The sequence below is a fragment of the Crinia signifera genome, chromosome 7 (genome assembly GCF_055691185.1).
Source record: "Crinia signifera chromosome 7, ASM5569118v1, whole genome shotgun sequence".
Classification (NCBI taxonomy): domain Eukaryota; kingdom Metazoa; phylum Chordata; class Amphibia; order Anura; family Myobatrachidae; genus Crinia; species Crinia signifera.
In genome coordinates, this window is record NC_139223.1 from 191,883,766 (window position 1) to 191,904,365 (window position 20,600).

General features: G+C 46.3%; 1 protein-coding gene across 10 annotated transcripts in view; it reads left to right on the plus strand.

Annotated features, from left to right (window-relative positions):
* ATF2 (activating transcription factor 2) overlaps positions 1 to 20,600 on the plus strand; it is an 88,851-nt gene that overhangs the window by 52,218 nt on the left and 16,033 nt on the right. For 9 of the 10 annotated variants that reach the window (XM_083154737.1, XM_083154736.1, XM_083154741.1 and 6 more), the window contains 3 exons: positions 950 to 1,156; positions 9,677 to 9,782; positions 16,060 to 16,212. In XM_083154737.1, the coding sequence (XP_083010863.1) occupies positions 950 to 1,156; positions 9,677 to 9,782; positions 16,060 to 16,212 (466 nt within the window). The remainder of the gene's footprint in view (positions 1 to 949; positions 1,157 to 9,676; positions 9,783 to 16,059; positions 16,213 to 20,600) is intronic. The other variant, XM_083154744.1, reaches the window with a different exon arrangement.

The following is a 20,600-nucleotide window of genomic DNA, read 5'->3' on the forward strand; positions in this document are numbered from 1 at the left end:
GCGCCATGCGAATGGATGTTTATGCAAAACATCCATTCGCAGCTGTTCGGGCGAAGCCGCACTTTGAGGGGGCGGCGGGGGGGCGGTCGTTCGCCGGACGGGGTTTGGTGGACTCGCAAGGCTGCGAATTCGCAGCCTTGCGAATCAACCAGGATAACCCCCCTAAGCCCCTGCGCTTGCCACCAATTTTATTCTCCCTCTATGGGGGTCGTGGATCCCACAAGAGAAAATATCCCGTGTAAGTCGAATTCCGATTATCGGAATTTTGATGTTGGAGAAACGACCGTCGGAATCCAGACTGTCTGTGAGTCATCCGGCACTCATTTATTAGGGCCAGATTCAGTCCTGCTCGCTGGGCTGCGCATGTTCGCTACTCAGCAAGCAGGTAAAGACCACCCTGCCGAATGCACGCACATTCTCTGCCTTCAGAATCCCTGGCGGCAAATGTTCGCTAGCCTCCGTTACTTACCTTCTCCACTGTCTGACGCTCAGAGCTGCCGCGTGACCCAGGATTCACTCGGGGGCTGCTTGTATGGATGCGATTTCGGGGCGGGCGCCAATGTCATGCCCCTGCCCCGAGCAGGCCGGGTAATGCCTGCGTTCGTTGTGGAGTGTCTCTATGGGCGCGCCCACCATTCTTGTGGGCGCACCACGGAAAAGTTTGATGAATGCTTTCGCAGCCGTGGCCCGCACATGCGCATTACAGACTATGCGCATGCGCAGAACAGAGAACATTGGCAGAGGGGCCCAATTCAGCCCTGTGCTAACAGGTCTGAATCGGCCACCAAAATCAAAGTTGCATTCTGGTTGGGGTGTTGTCCACTTGTCCTATAAGCTGATATTTTTGTTTACGTCTCTGTTTTCTTAGATTACAGCTGGGCATATGTAAAAGATCTATATATATATATACTGTATGAGACACCAACTACATTGTCCTTGTTTGTTCTAGGCATCTCCTGCTCCCCCCGCACCACAAACTCAAAGCACAGGGGGGCGTCGGAGGAAAGCAGCAATCGATGACCCAGATGAAAAAAGGAGGAAATTTTTAGAACGGAACCGCGCAGCCGCTTCCAGGTGTAGGCAGAAAAGAAAAGTGTGGGTGCAGTCCTTGGAAAAGAAGGCGGAGGATCTGAGTTCATTTAATGTGCAGCTACAGGTACTAATGACCTATAAAACCTTTTGCACCATTAAATGTCAAGTGAAAAGTGTTTTTCTACAGGAGTGTCCCGCTGCACCGTTATATTCAGCTCTGGAAACTCAGCAGCGAAAGAATGAAAAAAAAAAAGTCGTACTTTTGAAAAGAAAGCTTTATTGCAAATGTTGACATTCTATAAATTGTCGGAGGTTTAATGGAACGCCTTATATGACGAATTTCACAATTAGACAGCGAAGCTGATGACAGTTGTCATTTCAGAAGCATTTGTAATTGTAGCCTTCTGTCTTTTCTAGACCATATTTTCGGATAGGGGATCATTATGCTAATTCAATCCATAACCAGCTGCAACGTATTTTGGGGCATTGCCAGTGTAAGAAGAATATCTCCGCACACACACACACACACACACGCACATTGCAATGAGTGTGCTTAATACAGTTTTTTAAGGCAATTAAAACTTCTATAGTTTATTCCATTCATTAGAAAAACATTACAATCCTGAAGCAAACGCAGAGATGCCTCATAGGGATTATATAAAACGCTGACGTTTTAATCATTTGTGAAATTCATTGTGTACTCAGCGTTGATATGTTTATCTCCAAGCTTTGGGGGTACACACAAAACAACAATCATTGATGCGTCTGAGTTTTTTATTTGAATATTTGTCATCTGTGTTTTTTTTTTTTTTCATGCAGTTAAAATGCATTGAGCAGCTTGGCCCTAATTCCGACGGGTAGGAGTCATTTCGGTCGACATGCGTTGGATCTACCACTGAATATCGACAGGATTTAGGTGGACACATGAAATAGGTTGACACAGCTAAGGTCGACAGGGTTGGATGGTCGACAAAAGCATTAGGTGGACAATGGGAAGGTCGACGTGAGTTTTTTTAAGTTTCTTGTCCCGAATGTCGACATGGACACCGTCAAAGTGTACCGATACGATCGCCATGCTCCGGGCACGGTGCCTCGATGCGCTCGGCATACTATTTTATTCTCTCACAGGCCATAGTGGATGAAATACCGCATGTTGGCTCAAAAAAACACTTGTACCCCATTCACACCGCACAAATAACCCGGGTACGACCCAGGTTGTTGCCAACAGGAAAAACCGGGTCCAGCAACCCGGCATTCCGACCCAGGTTGAAGAAATGATTTTACCCGGGTTGCTGGTCAGTGTAAACGGGTAACCAAGGTCGAGCGACCCGGGTCTCCTTTACACTATAGGGAGGAGGCACCATCCGCTCCAAGCGCTGCCTCCTCCCCACCCCCCAATGACGCGTCACCCCCCCCCCCCCCCCCCGTGTGACATCAGCGACCTAGCACTATGAGTAGCGCTCACTCTAGTGCTCCATAGAGGATGCAGTCATTTGCTAGCATGGTAACCTTATACGAATACAGCCTATCCATTTTCTTGGAGCCACGGACCTCACTGACCCTCTGCGTGTAGGTGTTAGGTGCTCTTTAAATCTTCTGGTTCTCCAGGAGCTGTAGTTGTTTCCTGTATCCCGTAGTATCTGTGAGCATACGGCAAGTCTATGAGCTTTATATGTATAAGGGGATGACCCAGGAGCGGAGAAACCAGCATCTTCTTGGGAGGCTGGTGAATTGTTAAAAGAACCTTGGACTTTTTAATTTAAACCTTGTGGTTTGCAGGCATAGCAAACCTTAAGCTAAAAAACAGCCAAGCTGTCGCCAATAAAAATTCTAGCACGACGTGGAAATCATGTAAGGGCCATATGGTTACTAAATACCCCATCTAGTAATAACCCTTTCACTCCCAGCAAGCCATTTTATCCTATATTTAGCACTTTTTCAATAAAACCAATACTAAATCTTTCTGGAGATATTCAAAGAATCCCAGTTAATTCGTTCATATGCAGTAGTTGGTACAATAGGATAAGAAAAGCACTTACTATAGTTCCAGTGAGTTCTCACAGAGGTCATTCTGCCAATGATGTAATGGAGTATACACGCCAGGGTTTCTTTATTAGAAAACACTTAAGGAAAGCCTACACTTCTCCATCTTCATTGTATAGTGTACAGTTCTACCGGTGTAATTATCCAAAGTCAACTTACGATACCTTGTGTATGTTATTGGAATAAAACCTAAAGTATTTTGGCATGGGGTGAAAGAGATTCTTCCATTCTCTGGATAGCTGTTTATACCCCATAAAAATTGTTCATTGCACCCTGAACTATTTCTTTGAATACCATATTGCATTCCAGAATTTTGGCTTGGAACTAAAATATGAAATGTATGTTTCATACAGACCCCTCTTTGCCTATTAAACTGTTAATGCAGCCTGCAGAGTGATGCAAGATAAAGAAGCTCCACCATCCTGCTCATTACAGAGGGGGAGGAACGGGTTAAGTGGGGGCCGGGGACTATAATGAAGCAGAGCATATTAGCATAATCTTAGACCATGTTATAGAACCCTCCTCCAGGGTATAGAGCAGCATTTCATCATGGCGTTGTATACTGTAAAACAAAATATGACATCTGGCGACCCTACAGCATTCACCAATTCAGAAGGTGTAAGAATCCGGTATAAAATTCTTTCCAACACATTCTGTTCTTCACTTATAAAATTTTTATAAACAGGCCTTTACTGCGGCATCTGAATGGCCATCTGTAACAGCGATACATACACGTGATATACAGATCATCGGATTGTATTTCAGTAGTTTGTCTGCCAGGCAGCAAAGGGTTAAGGCGCCCACATTGGTGGTGATTTCAAGAGAGAGCGAAATCTCTCTGTCTGCCAAATGCAAAACCGTCGGCTGTGAAGAACAGAATGACTTGTAAAGAAAATTGAATGTCACAGAAATAATTAAAGCGTTCTTTATGTGAGCGCATTAATCAATCCTGCGTATTCCTTAATAACTCTTCCCTTGACGTGCTGGCAGAGCTGATCAGCATAGTGGGCAGTAATGACCCATGATTACTTTTACGTTGCGTTTAATAGTAAAAGTAATATGTTTGGAGGTCTGCTCTGTGTGCAGCTATTTAGACCGTAGACCGTTTTTTTCGGACGAGATCACATTGTGTGTTTAATGCCAGGTTGTTGTTTGGGGTGGGTGAAAATCATTTCCGCTGTACCACATATTGCTGGGAAGGTACGTAGGGAGTGTAAGCAACATGTTAGGGTTTATGTTGCCTTTAAATTAAAATATTACTTGTATCGTGGTTATGGTGAGTTTTCAGCACATTTCTCTAATTGCCGGGGAGGTTGGACGGATCGGCAGCTGAGCATTATGGGCCGATGTCGAATTGAATGCAACTGGATTTTGTGGATGCATCTTGTTTGTTTCCCTGTTTGCCTGTTGCAGAGCCGGTTGTACGCAACCATGGGCGATGCAGAGCCACGTGCATTTCAGATGTATAATCACTTCTGGCTGGTGGGGCGTAACTCGTGGTAACGAGGCATTTAAACATTAATGGTCTAGTGTTCATTCTAACACCCTGCACCTGTCACAACCCAGTTCCTCTTTCCTGTCTGAGGTGTCGTTCTCTGCTCTGGTGCTTCTTACACACTGTGGTCTTTATCTCAGTGCTGAGATACAGACCAGGTGGTGTGGTAGAGGAACCAGAGCAGAAAGCAACAGGTCCAGGGTTCTAAAATGAACACTAGGGCAGTGGTTCCCAAACTGTGCGCCTAGGCTCCCAGGGGTGCCTCGGGACACTTGCAGGGGTGCCACAGTTTGGTGGTCCAAGACCAATTCAAATTATTTATGATAAATTATTTATGGACAAAACCAGTGCTGGTGGCGGCCAATCATAAAATATGTACAATCAGAAGCAAATCCTGCCCTTTAACACATAACTGAACCTAATAAGCACATATAAACACAATCTACTTAAATGTGTATATTTTTGGGGGGCCTAGGGTGCCGTGGAAAGAGTGCCATGATTTGAAAAAGATTGGGAACCCCTGCACTAGGGTGTAAAAAGATGGGAGTTCTATTGAAGAAGGGCTGTTGCCCATAGCAACCAATCAGATTCTACTTGTTAGCACCTTCTAGAAGATAACAGAATCTGATTGGTTGCTTTAGGCCAATGTTTTTCAACCACCTTGCCGTGGCACAATACTGTGCTTGAGCTGTTCTCAAGTGTTCCCCAGATCTAGAGATGCCCAAACCAGTTTACAGCCATCACCGGTTCAACTGTTATTTACTGGTCTCTTCTTTTCATGTAAAGGGCCAATGTATTTTATATTTGTTACCTGTGGGGACCAGTGTGATTGTTTTTTATATGGGGGCCAATAAGTCCGAAGGGGTCTGTACGAATGGACCTTAATAAGGTCCACAGTCACTAGGTCGACTCAGTGAAGGTTGACACACATTAAGTTGACCACTGAAGGCCAACAGAGCTTAGGTCAACACTTAAAATAGGTCTTTTGACTGTTGACTGTCCCATTGCCGACCTAATGCTTGAGTGGACCTTCTGACCGGTCAACCTATTTCAGGTGTCAACCTAATTTATGTTGGCCTTTAGTTAGTCGACCCTATATGCAAAAACAAAGCGTATGATGAAAACCTGTGCATTTCTGTCCAGGAATAAATTGAATTACCGAATACATTAGTTTTACTGCCCGCCTCATACAGTCTGTTCTACGTTCTGTGGATTTGCCATCTTCTATAATGATTTACCTTCAGTTTGCAGCCAGTTCTCAACAGCTCATAAAGATTTTATGGGGAAAATTAACCCTTTTGAGCTAAGCCATATTTGCCCTATTAAAAAATACCTATTCTTTGAAACACTGCTTATAAATTTCATTGCAATGTGCGCTGTCCAGGCTCGTAAGGCGTTAACCAACGTGGAATTTACGGGTGATCCTTAGTTCAGGAATCTTAGTTGGAAATGTTTGAGCACAAATTCACCTAAACTATTAAATGTGTGTTTAACCCATTGAGTGCCAACGTTGCTGTGAGGAATACGCAAAATCTCTGCTAAAAATGCCGGCATCGAAGTTGAGGAATCTGAACGACTTAAGTTATTGCCGGCAAATGATCTGAAGTCAATGAATTGAAGTTTTTTTTTTGTTAAACGTTGCGCCATAAAAAGAAACAGTCGCTCTGAGCGACGCTGGCATTTTTTAGCAGATATTTTGCACATCTCTCATGGCACTGTTGGCACCCAAAGGGTTAAAACAAATATTAGGAAAAGTAATCAGTTTTGTTGCATTTTTTTACTCTTTTTAAGACAACCCATTTTTAATGGAAAGTAAAGTCTGTGTGTGTTTTTCTTTCATATAGACTGTTATGGTGTATACACACGGTACAATTTGCCATTCGATTTTGACTATAGTAAAAATCGAACCGGGATCGCATAGACATCGAATGGAGATAGAACATGTTTTTAACCTTTCGATGCCGATGCGCGCTCCCATTCAGCTGAAATCGAATAGCCCAATAGACAGTGCAGCAATGACTATATAGTACAGATCTGTGCTATATAGTCAAAATTGAATGCATGCGATTCGATCCGCATCGAATTGGCATCGAATAGCAAGGCTATCGCACCATGACCCTTATTCTGATTGAGTCGGATGGCTCCGAATGCGGACGGACGGCCAATGGTTGGTGTTTGCGCATGTGCGGAGGCGTAACTGCGCATGTGCGAACTCCTCACACGTACGAACACGGCGTGAGTTCCGTGCAGAAAATGATCGTACGGAACCATCCGAGCAGGGGGCGGAGAGGGGCGTGATGGGCTGTTTGGGCTCATTACCATATGTGTACGCCCCGCGTTTCATGGGCGTTACCATGAAACCGCTGGGCGTACGTATGGTAATGCGGCCGTGACGCACGTGTGGGGGGCGAACAGCAGACCTAGCCGGATGCCAGCTGCCCGCCCATATCCCTGCTTCCATTCGGAAAAATGTCCGAGTGGTCTGGAGCACTCGGTGCTGTCCGACCACTCGGTCCATCATTCGATGGTCAGCGACCATCGGAGGATAGGGAAGGTTCCCACAGATGGAGGAGGTGTTCACATGAAATATCCACTCGCGGTCCGTTCGGTCGGCGTCTTACCGCATTCGGACGGTGTGAGCGATCCGTACGGTAGGCGGGGCTAAGAACACTCGGTTCCTGTCCGAAAAAAACGCATCCGTCCGATTCAACTAGAATAAGGGCCACTGTGTACACAGCATTAGAGCGAGGAGTGCACCTTGTTTTTATGCAGAACTACATTTATGTATATATGCTTCCGTGCTTGGGGAGAGGTGTGTAATCATGAGTATTAGGTCTGGTAAACAGCGAAACACAAACCCTTTTTCACAATAACAGCAACAGCGCCACCTTTTGGCATTAGAGACAACATATGTAGTTCAGTACTGCAGACGCTAAACAGGAGTTATAGTTAACCCTTTGAGGGCCAACGTTGCTGTGAGAGATAAAAATTCCTGTTAAAAATGCCAGCGCCGCTCACAGCAACTGTTCTGATTTTGGGTGCAATATTTAACTAAACTTAATTTTATACCCCTTTCACATCGCACTTTTAAAACGGTAAATTGCCGATTTTTTGTCATTTTAAAACGTTTAAGCCTGCACTGTGAATGCACCAGAGCCGATTTACCGTTTAAAGTTAACTGGTATTTCGAACCGTGTAAAAAGCAGAGTCCTACACGGTTCCTTGCCGTTTTTTGAGCAATGTGAATGTGTACAATGTGTCTGAAACGGTATTTCAGGCAAACAACACAAGCTACAGAGCAGTGATAGGCTGTCCCCTTCAATGTTGACACTCTGGCTTGAAACGTGTTCGGGTTGAAACGGTTTCACTGCTATGTTTAATGAGACTTAACCGGTATTTAAAACGGTAATCTGTGGCAATGTTAAGGCTCTGACCCGTTTTAATTACCGTTTTAAAATACCGGTTTTTAAAACGTGTCGGCGATGTGAAAGTGGTATAATTGACTTGGCTGTACTGTTATTTATTTATACTGGAAGTGAGCGATGCTGGCATTTGTAACAGATTTTTTGAGGATCACTCAGCAATCAAAGGGTTGTAGTATCATCATGTCTTTTTTTTTTAGACCATGCATCCTGTAAGTACCACTGTCGCAATCGTGGCCACTTATTGTACTTTGCTTTACGATTAGTGTATTTTTCTGACAGTCTTCGTTGGCACACATTTTCAGCACCTTGGTTGTTGTTGTTGTTGTTGTTGTTGTTTTTTTGTTTGTTTGTTTGTTTTTCATTTTCTGAGGGGTATTCAGTCCCTGATGAAATTCCAGACAAACTGAAATACCTGCTGTTTTTACCTATAATAGGTCATGTTAACATTCAACCTATTCAATGTATTGTCCCGTTTTTCTGCTACTTAGCAGCACCAAAATGCTCATCCTAATTGCCTAGCACACTATCGGGGGAATTTAATTGATGGCTGGAAATTTTTAAAAAATAATAATAATAAAAAAACCTGCTGCCACAGAGTTTTGCTATTCAATTAAAGGACAGAGATTGAGTTTGGGTGTTTTCTATAGAAACGTGGGTATCGGTAGTTTGCATATCCGCAATAATCTAACATTGTTTCACTTTCATTTGCAATTGTTTCATTTTCAAATTTCTATCAATTCCTATTTAATCCTAAGGGCCAGATGTATCAAGCTTCAAAAAGGGATAAAATGGAGAGTGATAAAAAACCAACCAACCAAACAGCTCCTTACTGATATTTTCAATCCCCATGATTGGCTGGTTGTTATCACTCTCCATTTTATCCCTTTTTGAAGCTTGATACATCTGGCCTAAGTACCTAGTACACTGATATAGTGCCCACACTACAAATTATAACGCTTTTACACCAGCCCTGCACAGGAGCACGCAAAATCCTGGGTTTGCAGGTGGCGTAAATGTTCTCACGACCCAGGATTTCAACTCTGAAAGCGCTCAGGGTTGAACACGAGTTCAACCCAGATCACTGTACAGTGTAAATGGGTAACCCGGGTCGATGGGACCAGGGACCCGTTCACTGCAATGGAAAAGCTGGCACTGGGAGATGCTTTCATCTCCCAGCAGCGGCTCTGGTGACGTAACCCACCCAGCATTATGCTTGGTCAGGACACCGGTCTAAGGGCCTTATTCTGATCTGAGCTCAAAATCTAACTCTCTCTGCACATGTTACATCTGCCCCACCTGCAGTGCACATGGTTTTGCCCATTTTCCAAACAAATTTGGACTGAGTTCAGATCAGAATAAGGCCCTAAAAGGGGTCGGACACGGCTTGGAGCCGAGTCCAAAATCCTGGGTATAAGAGATCGGCAGAATGTAATATTAATGGCATAATTCTGAGGTTATTGTTGGGGTTAGGGGGATTGTGTACCAAATTATTTCTTGTTGTATTTGTATGTTCCATGTATAAACTGCTATTTTGTATACCGTCTAACCCACTCTTTCTCCAGTGCTGCAAAGTTCCTCTCCAGAACTGTCAGATCACTGCACGGATGTTAGCACTTTGCTGTGAACTTTTGAGAACTTCTTCCATTCAGTTCTAAAGAGAAAGTTTCCCCTTTACCTCTAGAATGAAGTCACCCTGCTGAGAAATGAAGTGGCACAGCTGAAACAGCTTCTTCTGGCTCATAAAGATTGCCCTGTAACCGCCATGCAGAAGAAATCTGGCTATCATAGTGAGTAATGTTCCATTACCCATGGCCTTGGGCTCCATCAGTGAAATACTGCCAAAATGAACCGCGCTTCTATTAATATAGGGAGGTGCACATACGCTTCCAGTGTTTAACATTAAATATTGAAAATAAGGGAAGGTTATTGCCTAGTACATTTAGATGTTGTTTAAACAGAATTAATTTCCAGACTCCTCCATGAAATATTCCACCGCCGCACATGATTAACTCCAGCAGAAGTCTCTCTGGCATATACAGTTTAAAAATTTCTCCACACCTCCCCCCCCCCCCCCCCCCCCGCACACACACACCCACACACAACTCACGACCCCCCCTTCCTCTTACCAAGCTTTGCTTAATTAGTACTGTATCCTAAAACCCCCCTAAAGCTATTGTATTCCAATTATAGCACATATCGTATGATTAACATATGCAAACGACTCTTTCAAAATCTCTCCGGCGTGTCTGAAATAAATGTGTAAAGATAGATAGATATAGATATATATAATATTGCCGCATTTTATTCTGTTAGGATTTATTCCGGCGGATATTGACATTTATATTGCCAAGTGAATGCCGTATATTTCTGTTTAGCTGTATGTATGGAGTCTACGTATAATTAGATGGAAGCGGATCATGGTTTTCTAGTGGTGGAACTACAGGTCACATCATGCCAGCTACTATTGCGCATGCTGTAAAATCATAGATGAACAGTGCTTACAGGTCATGCTGGGGCTTTTAGTCCCGCAACAGCTGAAGAGACAAAGGGCCAGATGCACTAAGCTCCAAAAGTGATAAAATGGAGAGTGATAAACAGCCAGCCAATCAGCTCCTGCATGACATTTTTCAAACACAATCTGTGACATGGCAGGTAGGAGCTGATTGGCTGGCTGTTTATCACTCTCCATGTTATCACTTTTGGAGCTTAGTGCATCTGGCCCAAAGAATGCACATGACTAACCCAGTAAATTGATATAATTATTCAATTAAATTTCTGTGAATAATCTGTGGTGGATTAGATAACAATGTTTCCTCTACCTCCCCCATGGCAGCCCTCACTCATGGGTTTCTCCCTTCTGGGTAGTGCATTTGGAAAGGAAAGAAAGACACCAGTCCCAGCCCCCATAAAAGGGCTCCTCCTCCTTCCTCCTGTGTCTTTTTTTCCTTTCCGGGTAAGTGCAGGTGTAGGAGGTGGACACTGGCTACCTGAGAAGGGCTTCCTGGAGGTCTCTGCGGCGGTTCTTACCCCCTGCAGATGACCAGGTCTCCCTGTGCGTTTGAGAGACAGATTTCATGGCTGCATGCGGTCCCCCCCGGGGGCAGCTACAGGCGGTGGCGTCCGCAGGAGTGACGCGTGGGGCGGCGCGGGATAGCGTTGCCGCGTCACTGCCTGGCCCGTGTGCTGAGCACAGAGCGGGCGGACGTCGGCGGCAGCGCGTGGCAGCATGCGCGGCGCCGGCGAGTGACGCGTTCCCGCTGCGAGCGGAGGCGTACATTAGCCGGCGCCTGCAGCAGGACAAGGGAGTCAGCGCGGGTGTCACCACAGGATCTGAGGTCTCACAACTACCGGGTAAGGCGCCGGTGGCGCACGCTGCTACACAGTTTTTTTCCTCAAGTATAGCGGACAGATGTCTTAATGTCTGGGAGCTTACTATTTCGTTTTCTCCCTGTTAATTTGTTAGAGGGTTATTTCAGTGACTGTGCGCTGCTGCCATGGAGGAAGAGCGCAATATAAGGAAGTCAGGGTAAGCTATCAAGTGCTGTGTGTGTCCACCTATATTAGAGTTAGTTTGGCTAGCTTACTTAGTGAGTTGTTTTGGTTTTTTAGGTCAGAGACCAGCAAGGATAAAGAAAGTAGATCTAAGCATAAGAAGCCACATTTGGATAAATGTGCAGCATGTGAAAAGGGGTTACCTCAAAAGCATGTCGGCATACTGTGTGACGGTTGTAAAACCCCCCAACTGCAGCCAGCTCAAATGGCAGGCTTGGTAGAGATGTTAACTGCTGCATTAGCTGAGAAGTTTGTGGCTAAAGCAGAGGTGGAGAAAAAGTCATCCAAAAGAAAGCATATTATTGCTAGTGAGGACTCTGATGATTCAGTCCGGCAATCTACCAGTGCAGTTATGCCAGATTTTGATCTGGATCAAGGGGATGAGGAGCCTAGCCAGGATAAAGTGGAGGCTGAGGTTAACCCCGATATGATCGATAATCTGCTAAACTTGATATATAAATCATTAAATATCGATGATCCACAAGAGGATCTCAGTCTACAGGAGATGCTGTTTAAAGACAAAAAGCGCAAAGGGAAAGTGTTTCCCCTATCCAATACCCTGAAAGAAGTGATTTCAGAGGAGTGGAAACACCCAGATAGACGAGTGGTGACATCAAGCAGAGTCAGCAAGATGTACCCATTTGATAAACAACAGGTGGCCTCTTGGGAGGTACCACCGAAAGTGGACGCAGCAGTGGCGAGGTTGTCCAGAAAAACCACATTGCCTCTTGAAGAGGCCAATATTTTCAAAGACCCAATGGAAAGAAAGATATGAGTTGGGTCTTAGGAAACAACAGTTGGTGGCAGGCACCGCTTTAAAGCCAGCAGCGGCTATGGCCGTGACATCCAGAGTGCTGAGAGGATGGTGCCAGCAACTTGAAAGTGACATGCTGGATGGCCTCAAGAGATCTGAGTTGCTCAGAATGGTGCAGGATGTACAACTTGCGGTTGAATTCCTATGCGAAGCATCATTAGATTCTGTGCGCCTGGCGGCAAGGGCCGGAGCTACAGCGGCTGCCACTAGAAGAGCCCTCTGGCTAAAGCCTTGGGCGGCGGACGTACAGTCTAAGAATAGACTATTATCAATGCCTTTTCAAGGGGACTATCTTTTTGGAAAACAATTAGATGATTTAGTGTCCAAAATTTCAGGGGGAAAATCAGTGTGGTTACCCCAAGACAAGGCGGCTAAGAAGACACCGCCACCGAGGTTCAATAGATATCAGCAGGAGTTCAGAGAGTCACGGGCTTATAGGCCAGGAAGGCCGTACAGAAGGGGATCTTGGGTTTCCAGGGCCAATTTTCGAGGCCAAGGGAACAAAGAGAGCAGGTTCGCCTCCAAAAAAGACCCCCAATGACGCCAACCCACAAAAAGTGGGAGCCAGGCTTCTGAAGTTCCAAAGCGCCTGGCAGGAATCCACATCGGACGAGTGGGTTCTAGAGGTAGTCCGTTCAGGCTACAAGATAGACTTTTTAAGGAAACCAGGCGACTTCCTGGTTCAGTCTCCCATTCCAGAGGATTTGGAAGAGAGGAGAGCGCTGTTATCCAGCTTGAAGGAAATGCTGGACCAAGAGGTAGTCAGCGTAGTGGCAAAACCGCAACAGTTTCAGGGATGGTTCTCCCGATTCTTTGTGGTGAGGAAGGCCACAGGAGGATTTCGGACAATTCTAGATTTACGCAGACTGAACAAATTCATAAGAATAAAGTCGTTCAGGATGGAGTCAATAAAATCAGTTATGCTGGATCTCAATCAAAACGACTTCATGTCCTCAATAGACCTCAAGGACGCTTATCTTCACGTCCCGATCTTCGAAGGGCATCGGAAGTTTCTGAGGTTCAGGGTACAAGGGGTCACCTATCAGTTCAATGCGCTTCCCTTCGGACTGGCAACGTCGCCCAGAACGTTTACCAAAGTGTTGGTGGTCATAATAGCGTGGCTAAGAAGAAAGGGGATAAGGTTGTACCCTTATCTGGACGACATCCTGATTGTGGCAGAATCAGAGGACCTTCTAATACAACACACGGCGGAAGTGGTAAACTGCCTAAAATACCATGGGTGGCTCATAAACGAGAAAAAAAGTCATCTCGCCCCGACTCAGAAAATTCAGTATTTGGGAGTAATCTTAAATACTCGAGACATGAAGGTATCTCTGACAGAAGTCAGGAGAAACAAGCTGTTGAAAAAAGTAGAATGGATGAGAAAGAGGTCAGTGGTCTCATCGCGGGACTGCATGGAGACCTTGGGGCTCATGTCAGCAGCCCTAGAAACAATACCATGGTCCCGGTTTCACATGCGAAAGCTACAGGCGTGCTTCCTGTTACAATGGGACAAAGACAGCAAGGAATTGAGCCAGCGGATAACACTGTCAAAGGCCGCCAAGAAAGATTTGGATTGGTGGTCCGATACGGAACGTCTAGTACAAGGAAGAAGCTTCGCCACCAGAGAGCAGGTGGTGATCACGACAGACACCAGCCAGTATGGCTGGGGGGCAACCTGTGCCGGCCAGATAGCTCAAGGCCACTGGTCGAGAGAATGGCAAGCATCCCACTCCAACCTGAGAGAGATGGAGGCGGTGTATCGGGCATGCGCTCACTTTCAGGATCAAGCGCAGGACAGAGAGCTGGTTGTAAGATCGGACAATCAGGCGGTGGTGTCCTATATAAATCACCAAGGGGGCACGAAAAGCAGGGCACTATTAGAGCAGCTCTCCAAAATCGTCGAGTGGGCAGAAACCAGGGTGGTAGGCATCTCGGCAGTATTTCTTGCAGGCAAGGACAATGTGATAGCAGACCGGCTGAGCAGAGAGAAATGCTTGCCAGGCGAGTGGGCCCTCAACAGCACAATCTTCGACAGTTTAGTGAGAAAGTGGGGCAGGCCACAAGTAGATTTGATGGCAACAAAAGTGAACAGGAAAGTACCAGTCTACTTTTCAAGATTCCGGGAGCCCCAGGCCGCTCAAGTCGACGCCCTGACGGCAGTTTGGGACATGGACACGGCATATGTCTTTCCTCCAATACCGGTAATCCCAAGACTGCTAAAGAAAATTCAAAGGGAGAATGTACAAGTCATAACGATTCTTCCTTACTGGCCCAGGAGGCCATGGTTCAGCACGGTGTGCAGACTGGCAGTAGACGGCCCATGGAAATTGCCAGCAATTCCAGACTTGCTATCGCAGGGACAAGTAACGAGGGCACAACCCCCGTCTTGGAACCTGACGGCCTGGTTACTGAGACCAAGGCATTAGAGGCAAAAGGATTTGACAAAGAGGTTATCGGGACGCTACTTCAAGCCAGAAAAAGTTCCACAATGAAGACATACTATCGAATGTGGAAGAGGTACATGTACTGGGCAAGAAACGAGCAGAAAGACCCAAAGTTAGTGGCGACAATATTGAGCTTCCTACAGAAAGGCCTACAGATGGGCCTCTCAGCTAGTACCCTGAAGGTGCAAATATCAGCACTAGCCTCTATGCTAGACTGGGACGTGGCAAACAACAGGGATGTGCGCCGGTTCATGCAAGCGGTGAAAAGACTGAAACTAAGGGTCAGAAATCCGTTGCCACCGTGGGATTTAAACCTGGTACTGGGAGTTCTCATGGAAGACCCTTTCGAACCAATACATGAAATACCACTCAAATTGCTATCTTGGAAAGTGCTATTTCTGGTGGCCATAACTTCAGCCCGCAGAGTCTCGGAGTTACAGGCGCTATGGATAGATGAACCTTATATGAATTTCTATGAAGATAAAGTAACTCTAAGAACAAATCCACAGTTTGTGCCGAAAGTCGCATCAGAATTCCATGTAAATCAGGAAATTGTGCTCCCATCCTTTTGTTCCAACCCGTCGAACAGCAAGGAGGAGCGTCTTCATATGTTGGACGTTGTCAGGGCCCTGACAGCGTACAAACAGAGGTCAGCAGAAGTGCGACAAGCAAGAAATCTGTTTATACTGATGGAAGGACACAGAAAAGGTCAGGCGGCGTCCAAACAAACGCTATCAAGGTGGATCAGAGAATGCATCTTAAAAGCGTATCAAATAAGAGGCGCGGTACCGCCTGAAGGACTTAAAGCTCACTCCACAAGGTCGGTCGCCTCATCCTGGGCGGAGAAAGAATCCGCTTCAGTTTTAGAACTATGCAAAGCGGCAGGGTGGTCGTCGGTGCATACCTTCACAAGGCATTACAGAGTCGATGTGATGTCATCATCAGATGCCAAGTTTGGGAGAAGAATCCTGAGCGCGGCAGTCTTGTGAAGAAGTAGAAGAAAAATTATTATTATTTTGATTATTATAGCCGAAGTAGGCTCATGTTTCAGTTACGTGAGTATTAACCCCCCCTGTGTTGGCATACTGCTTGGGTATGACCCATGAGTGAGGGCTGCCATGGGGGAGGTAGAGGAAACACCAGGTTATTACCTGGTAATGGGTTTTCCTCTACTCCACCATGGCAGCATATATTCCCGACCCTCACTGGTTGTTATTTATGTGGTGTGTACTAACCTGTTATGTTTTTTAGCTGGAGAATTTAAAGACACAGGAGGAAGGAGGAGGAGCCCTTTTATGGGGGCTGGGACTGGTGTCTTTCTTTCCTTTCCAAATGCACTACCCAGAAGGGAGAAACCCATGAGTGAGGGCTGCCATGGTGGAGTAGAGGAAAACCCATTACCAGGTAATAACCTGGTGTATGTAATGCACGCAGGGGGTGGGGTGGCGGTGGTATGTAATGCGCACGCGGGGGGTGCTGCGGTATGTAATGCGGGGGGGGGGGGGGTGGGTATTCAATGCGTGGGGGCGCCGGCTCACCTGCTGCTGCTTTCTGTGATGTGCTCAGCGGCAGTTTGAAGGCCCTGGGAGGTGCTGTGTGCGCATGCGTAGCAGCCTCCCGTGGCCATTTCGGATTTGGGCAAAGTGCTGCGGCCGCTGCACACGGCCCAGCCAGCCCAGGGGTGAGCGCGGCCGACCCCTTTTTAAAGAGTTTTCGGCCGGGCCACCGGGAAATGGTCCGGTTTCCCGGTGGGCCAATCCACCCCTGGTCACTAGTCTGTTAATAATGTTGGCACTGTCCAGTATTTCTCTTACACATTTTTCTGTTTGTCCGTTTTGCATTCAGACACTGTTGGACTGATTTTGGTGAAACCACTGCGAGGTGGCTTGATTGGGTCCAGATTAGGTAATCGGCCATTAAGACCCAAAATCCCGTCCCCGTGGGGTTCATGGGGCCAAAAAGGGGTCCGGCCACTACATAAAGTAGGTCAGGGAAGCAAGATATGGCAAGTTTACATAACATAAAGGGGGCAGAGGGCATGGGATTTAAGAAAAAAATGTTGTTATGATCAGCGCTGGGACAATGTTTGGTACTTGTGTATTATAGCGGTGGTATGCGATGCGACACGATATCGCGCGATATTGTACAATGTCATACAATTTTAAAATTGTATGACATTGTGTATGGCATACAATGCCATACAATGCGATGCGATGCGATTCAAAATTGTATAAGCACCCTAATGGGTGCTTACAATGTTAAATGCACCCCCACGCCACCCCCCCACTATAAACGTGAACCCGAAGCGTGGCAAGCACAGCGAGCCCGCGAGGGGCGGCGGTAAGCGTCCTCCGACCTTTTCATACCCCCACTATCCACGTCGGCGTGGAGTTGAGAATAGAAAGTGTGGCGAGCACACCGAGCCCGAAGCGTGTATCGGCGTCCCCTCGTGGGCTTCACAGGTATCCGCGTCCCCGTGCGGGGCTCGCCACGCTTCGGGCTCGGTTGTTGTCTTAGCAACATCGGTTGTTCCAAACATAAAATTAATGCATTTTTGCTTTACTGAACCTGGCTCATTGCCCTAATACATTAGTAATTGCAGTTCTGCATCATCAATAAAACAGTGATAAATGGTAAGATTTCCCCGCTACCCTCTCTGGGGACAATAGGCCTATAAATCACTCCTAAAGGAGAGAGGCTTCTGGATGGGGCTCTTTACTGAATTACCCACAAGTATTTTCCTATTGCTGTATTGTTTTAATAAAGATGAATAGAGCCCTATCCGCTAACTCTGACCAAGCCAAGTGTGGGGGTTATTCAGAAGTGGATCGATTACCAAACGATCATAGCACGCACGCGTGAGGCCAAACAGCAACAAATATCAGCAATGAATTTAATCGCAATCCCTTCGTAACTTGACTGACATATAGCCAATGTTTGGGGATGGTAACCGGACGTTTTCTGGGAGTGTCAGAAAAAAACGCAGGCGTGCCCAGACATTTTCAGGAAGGGAGTGTGGCGCCAGCTCTGGCCTCGATCAATCTGTATCTGTCGCAGAGTTGTGGAAGGGTCACACACACCATCATGAGATGAGTGGTTAGAAGGTCATCACATCACATGTGTAGTCAGCAGACAGCACATACATGGCAGCATTGTGGAGGCACAACATGATGGGAGGAGTCTAATATACCATAACCCATCACATCACATGTGTAGTCAGCAGATAACACATACATGGCAGCATTGTGGAGGCACAGAGTGATGGGAGGAGTCTAATATACCATAACCCATCACATCACATGTGTAGTCAGCAGACAGCACATATACGTGGCAGCGCAGAGTGATGGGAGGAGTCTAATATACCATAACCCCTCACATCACATGTGTAGTCAGCAGATAACACATACATGGCAGCATTGTGGAGGCACAGAGTGATGGGAGGAGTCTAATATACCATAACCCATCACATCACATGTGTAGTCAGCAGACAGCACATACATGGCAGCATTGTGGAGGCACAGAGTGATGGGAGGAGTCTGATATACCATAACCCATCACATCACATGTGTAGTCAGCAGACAGCACATACATGGCAGCATTGTGGAGGCACAGAGTGATGGGAGGAATCTAATATACCATAACCCATCACATCACATGTGTAGTCAGCAGACAGCACATACATGGCAGCATTGTGGAGGCACAGAGTGATGGGAGGAATCTAATATACCATAACCCATCACATCACATGTGTAGTCAGCAGACAGCACATACATGGCAGCATTGTGGAGGCAGAACATGATGGGAGGAGTCTAATATACCATAACCCATCACATCACATGTGTAGTCAGCAGACAGCACATACGTGGCAGCGCAGAGTGATGGGAGGAGTCTAATATACCATAACCCCTCACATCACATGTGTAGTCAGCAGATAACACATACATGGCAGCATTGTGGAGGCACAGAGTGATGGGAGGAGTCTAATATACCATAACCCATCACATCACATGTGTAGTCAGCAGACAGCACATACATGGCAGCATTGTGGAGGCACAGAGTGATGGGAGGAGTCTGATATACCATAACCCATCACATCACATGTGTAGTCAGCAGACAGCACATACATGGCAGCATTGTGGAGGCACAGAGTGATGGGAGGAATCTAATATACCATAACCCATCACATCACATGTGTAGTCAGCAGACAGCACATACCTGGCAGCATTGTGGAGGCACAGAGTGATGGGAGGAATCTAATATACCATAACCCATCACATCACATGTGTAGTCAGCAGACAGCACATACATGGCAGCATTGTGGAGGCAGAACATGATGGGAGGAGTCTAATATACCATAACCCATCACATCACATGTGTAGTCAGCAGACAGCACATACGTGGCAGCGCAGAGTGATGGGAGGAGTCTAATATGCCATAACCCCTCACATCACATGTGTAGTCAGCAGATAACACATACATGGCAGCATTGTGGAGGCACAGAGTGATGGGAGGAGTCTAATATACCATAACCCATCACATCACATGTGTAGTCAGCAGACAGCACATACATGGCAGCATTGTGGAGGCGCAGAGTGATGGGAGGAGTCTAATATACCATAACCCATCACATCACATGTGTAGTCAGCAGACAGCACATACATGGCAGCATTGTGGAGGCACAGAGTGATGGGAGGAATCTAATATACCATAACCTTTCACATCACATGTGTAGTCAGCAGACAGCACATACATGGCAGCATTGTGGAGGCACAGAGTGATGGGAGGAGTCTGATATACCATAACCCATCACATCACATGTGTAGTCAGCAGACAGCACATACATGGCAGCATTGTGGAGGCACAGAGTGATGGGAGGAATCTAATATACCATAACCCATCACATCACATGTGTAGTCAGCAGACAGCACATACATGGCAGCATTGTGGAGGCACAGAGTGATGGGAGGAATCTAATATACCATAACCCATCACATCACATGTGTAGTCAGCAGACAGCACATACATGGCAGCATTGTGGAGGCACAGAGTGATGGGAGGAATCTAATATACCATAACCCCTCACATAACATGTGTAGTCAGCAGATAACACATACATGGCAGCATTGTGGAGGCGCAGAGTGATGGGAGGAGTCTAATATACCATAACCCATCACATCACATGTGTAGTCAGCAGACAGCACATACATGGCAGCATTGTGGAGGCGCAGAGTGATGGGAGGAGTCTAATATACCATAACCCATCACATCACATGTGTAGTCAGCAGACAGCACATACATGGCAGCATTGTGGAGGCACAACATGATGGGAGGAGTCTAATATACCATAACCCATCACATCACATGTGTAGTCAGCAGACAGCACATACATGGCAGCATTGTGGAGGCACAGAGTGATGGGAGGAATCTAATATACCATAACCCATCACATCACATGTGTAGTCAGCAGACAGCACATACGTGGCAGCGCAGAGTGATGGGAGGAGTCTAATATACCATAACCCCTCACATCACATGTGTAGTCAGCAGATAACACATACATGGCAGCATTGTGGAGGCACAGAGTGATGGGAGGAGTCTAATATACCATAATCCATCACATCACATGTGTAGTCAGCAGACAGCACATACATGGCAGCATTGTGGAGGCACAGAGTGATGGGAGGAGTCTGATATACCATAACCCATCACATCACATGTGTAGTCAGCAGACAGCACATACATGGCAGCATTGTGGAGGCACAGAGTGATGGGAGGAATCTAATATACCATAA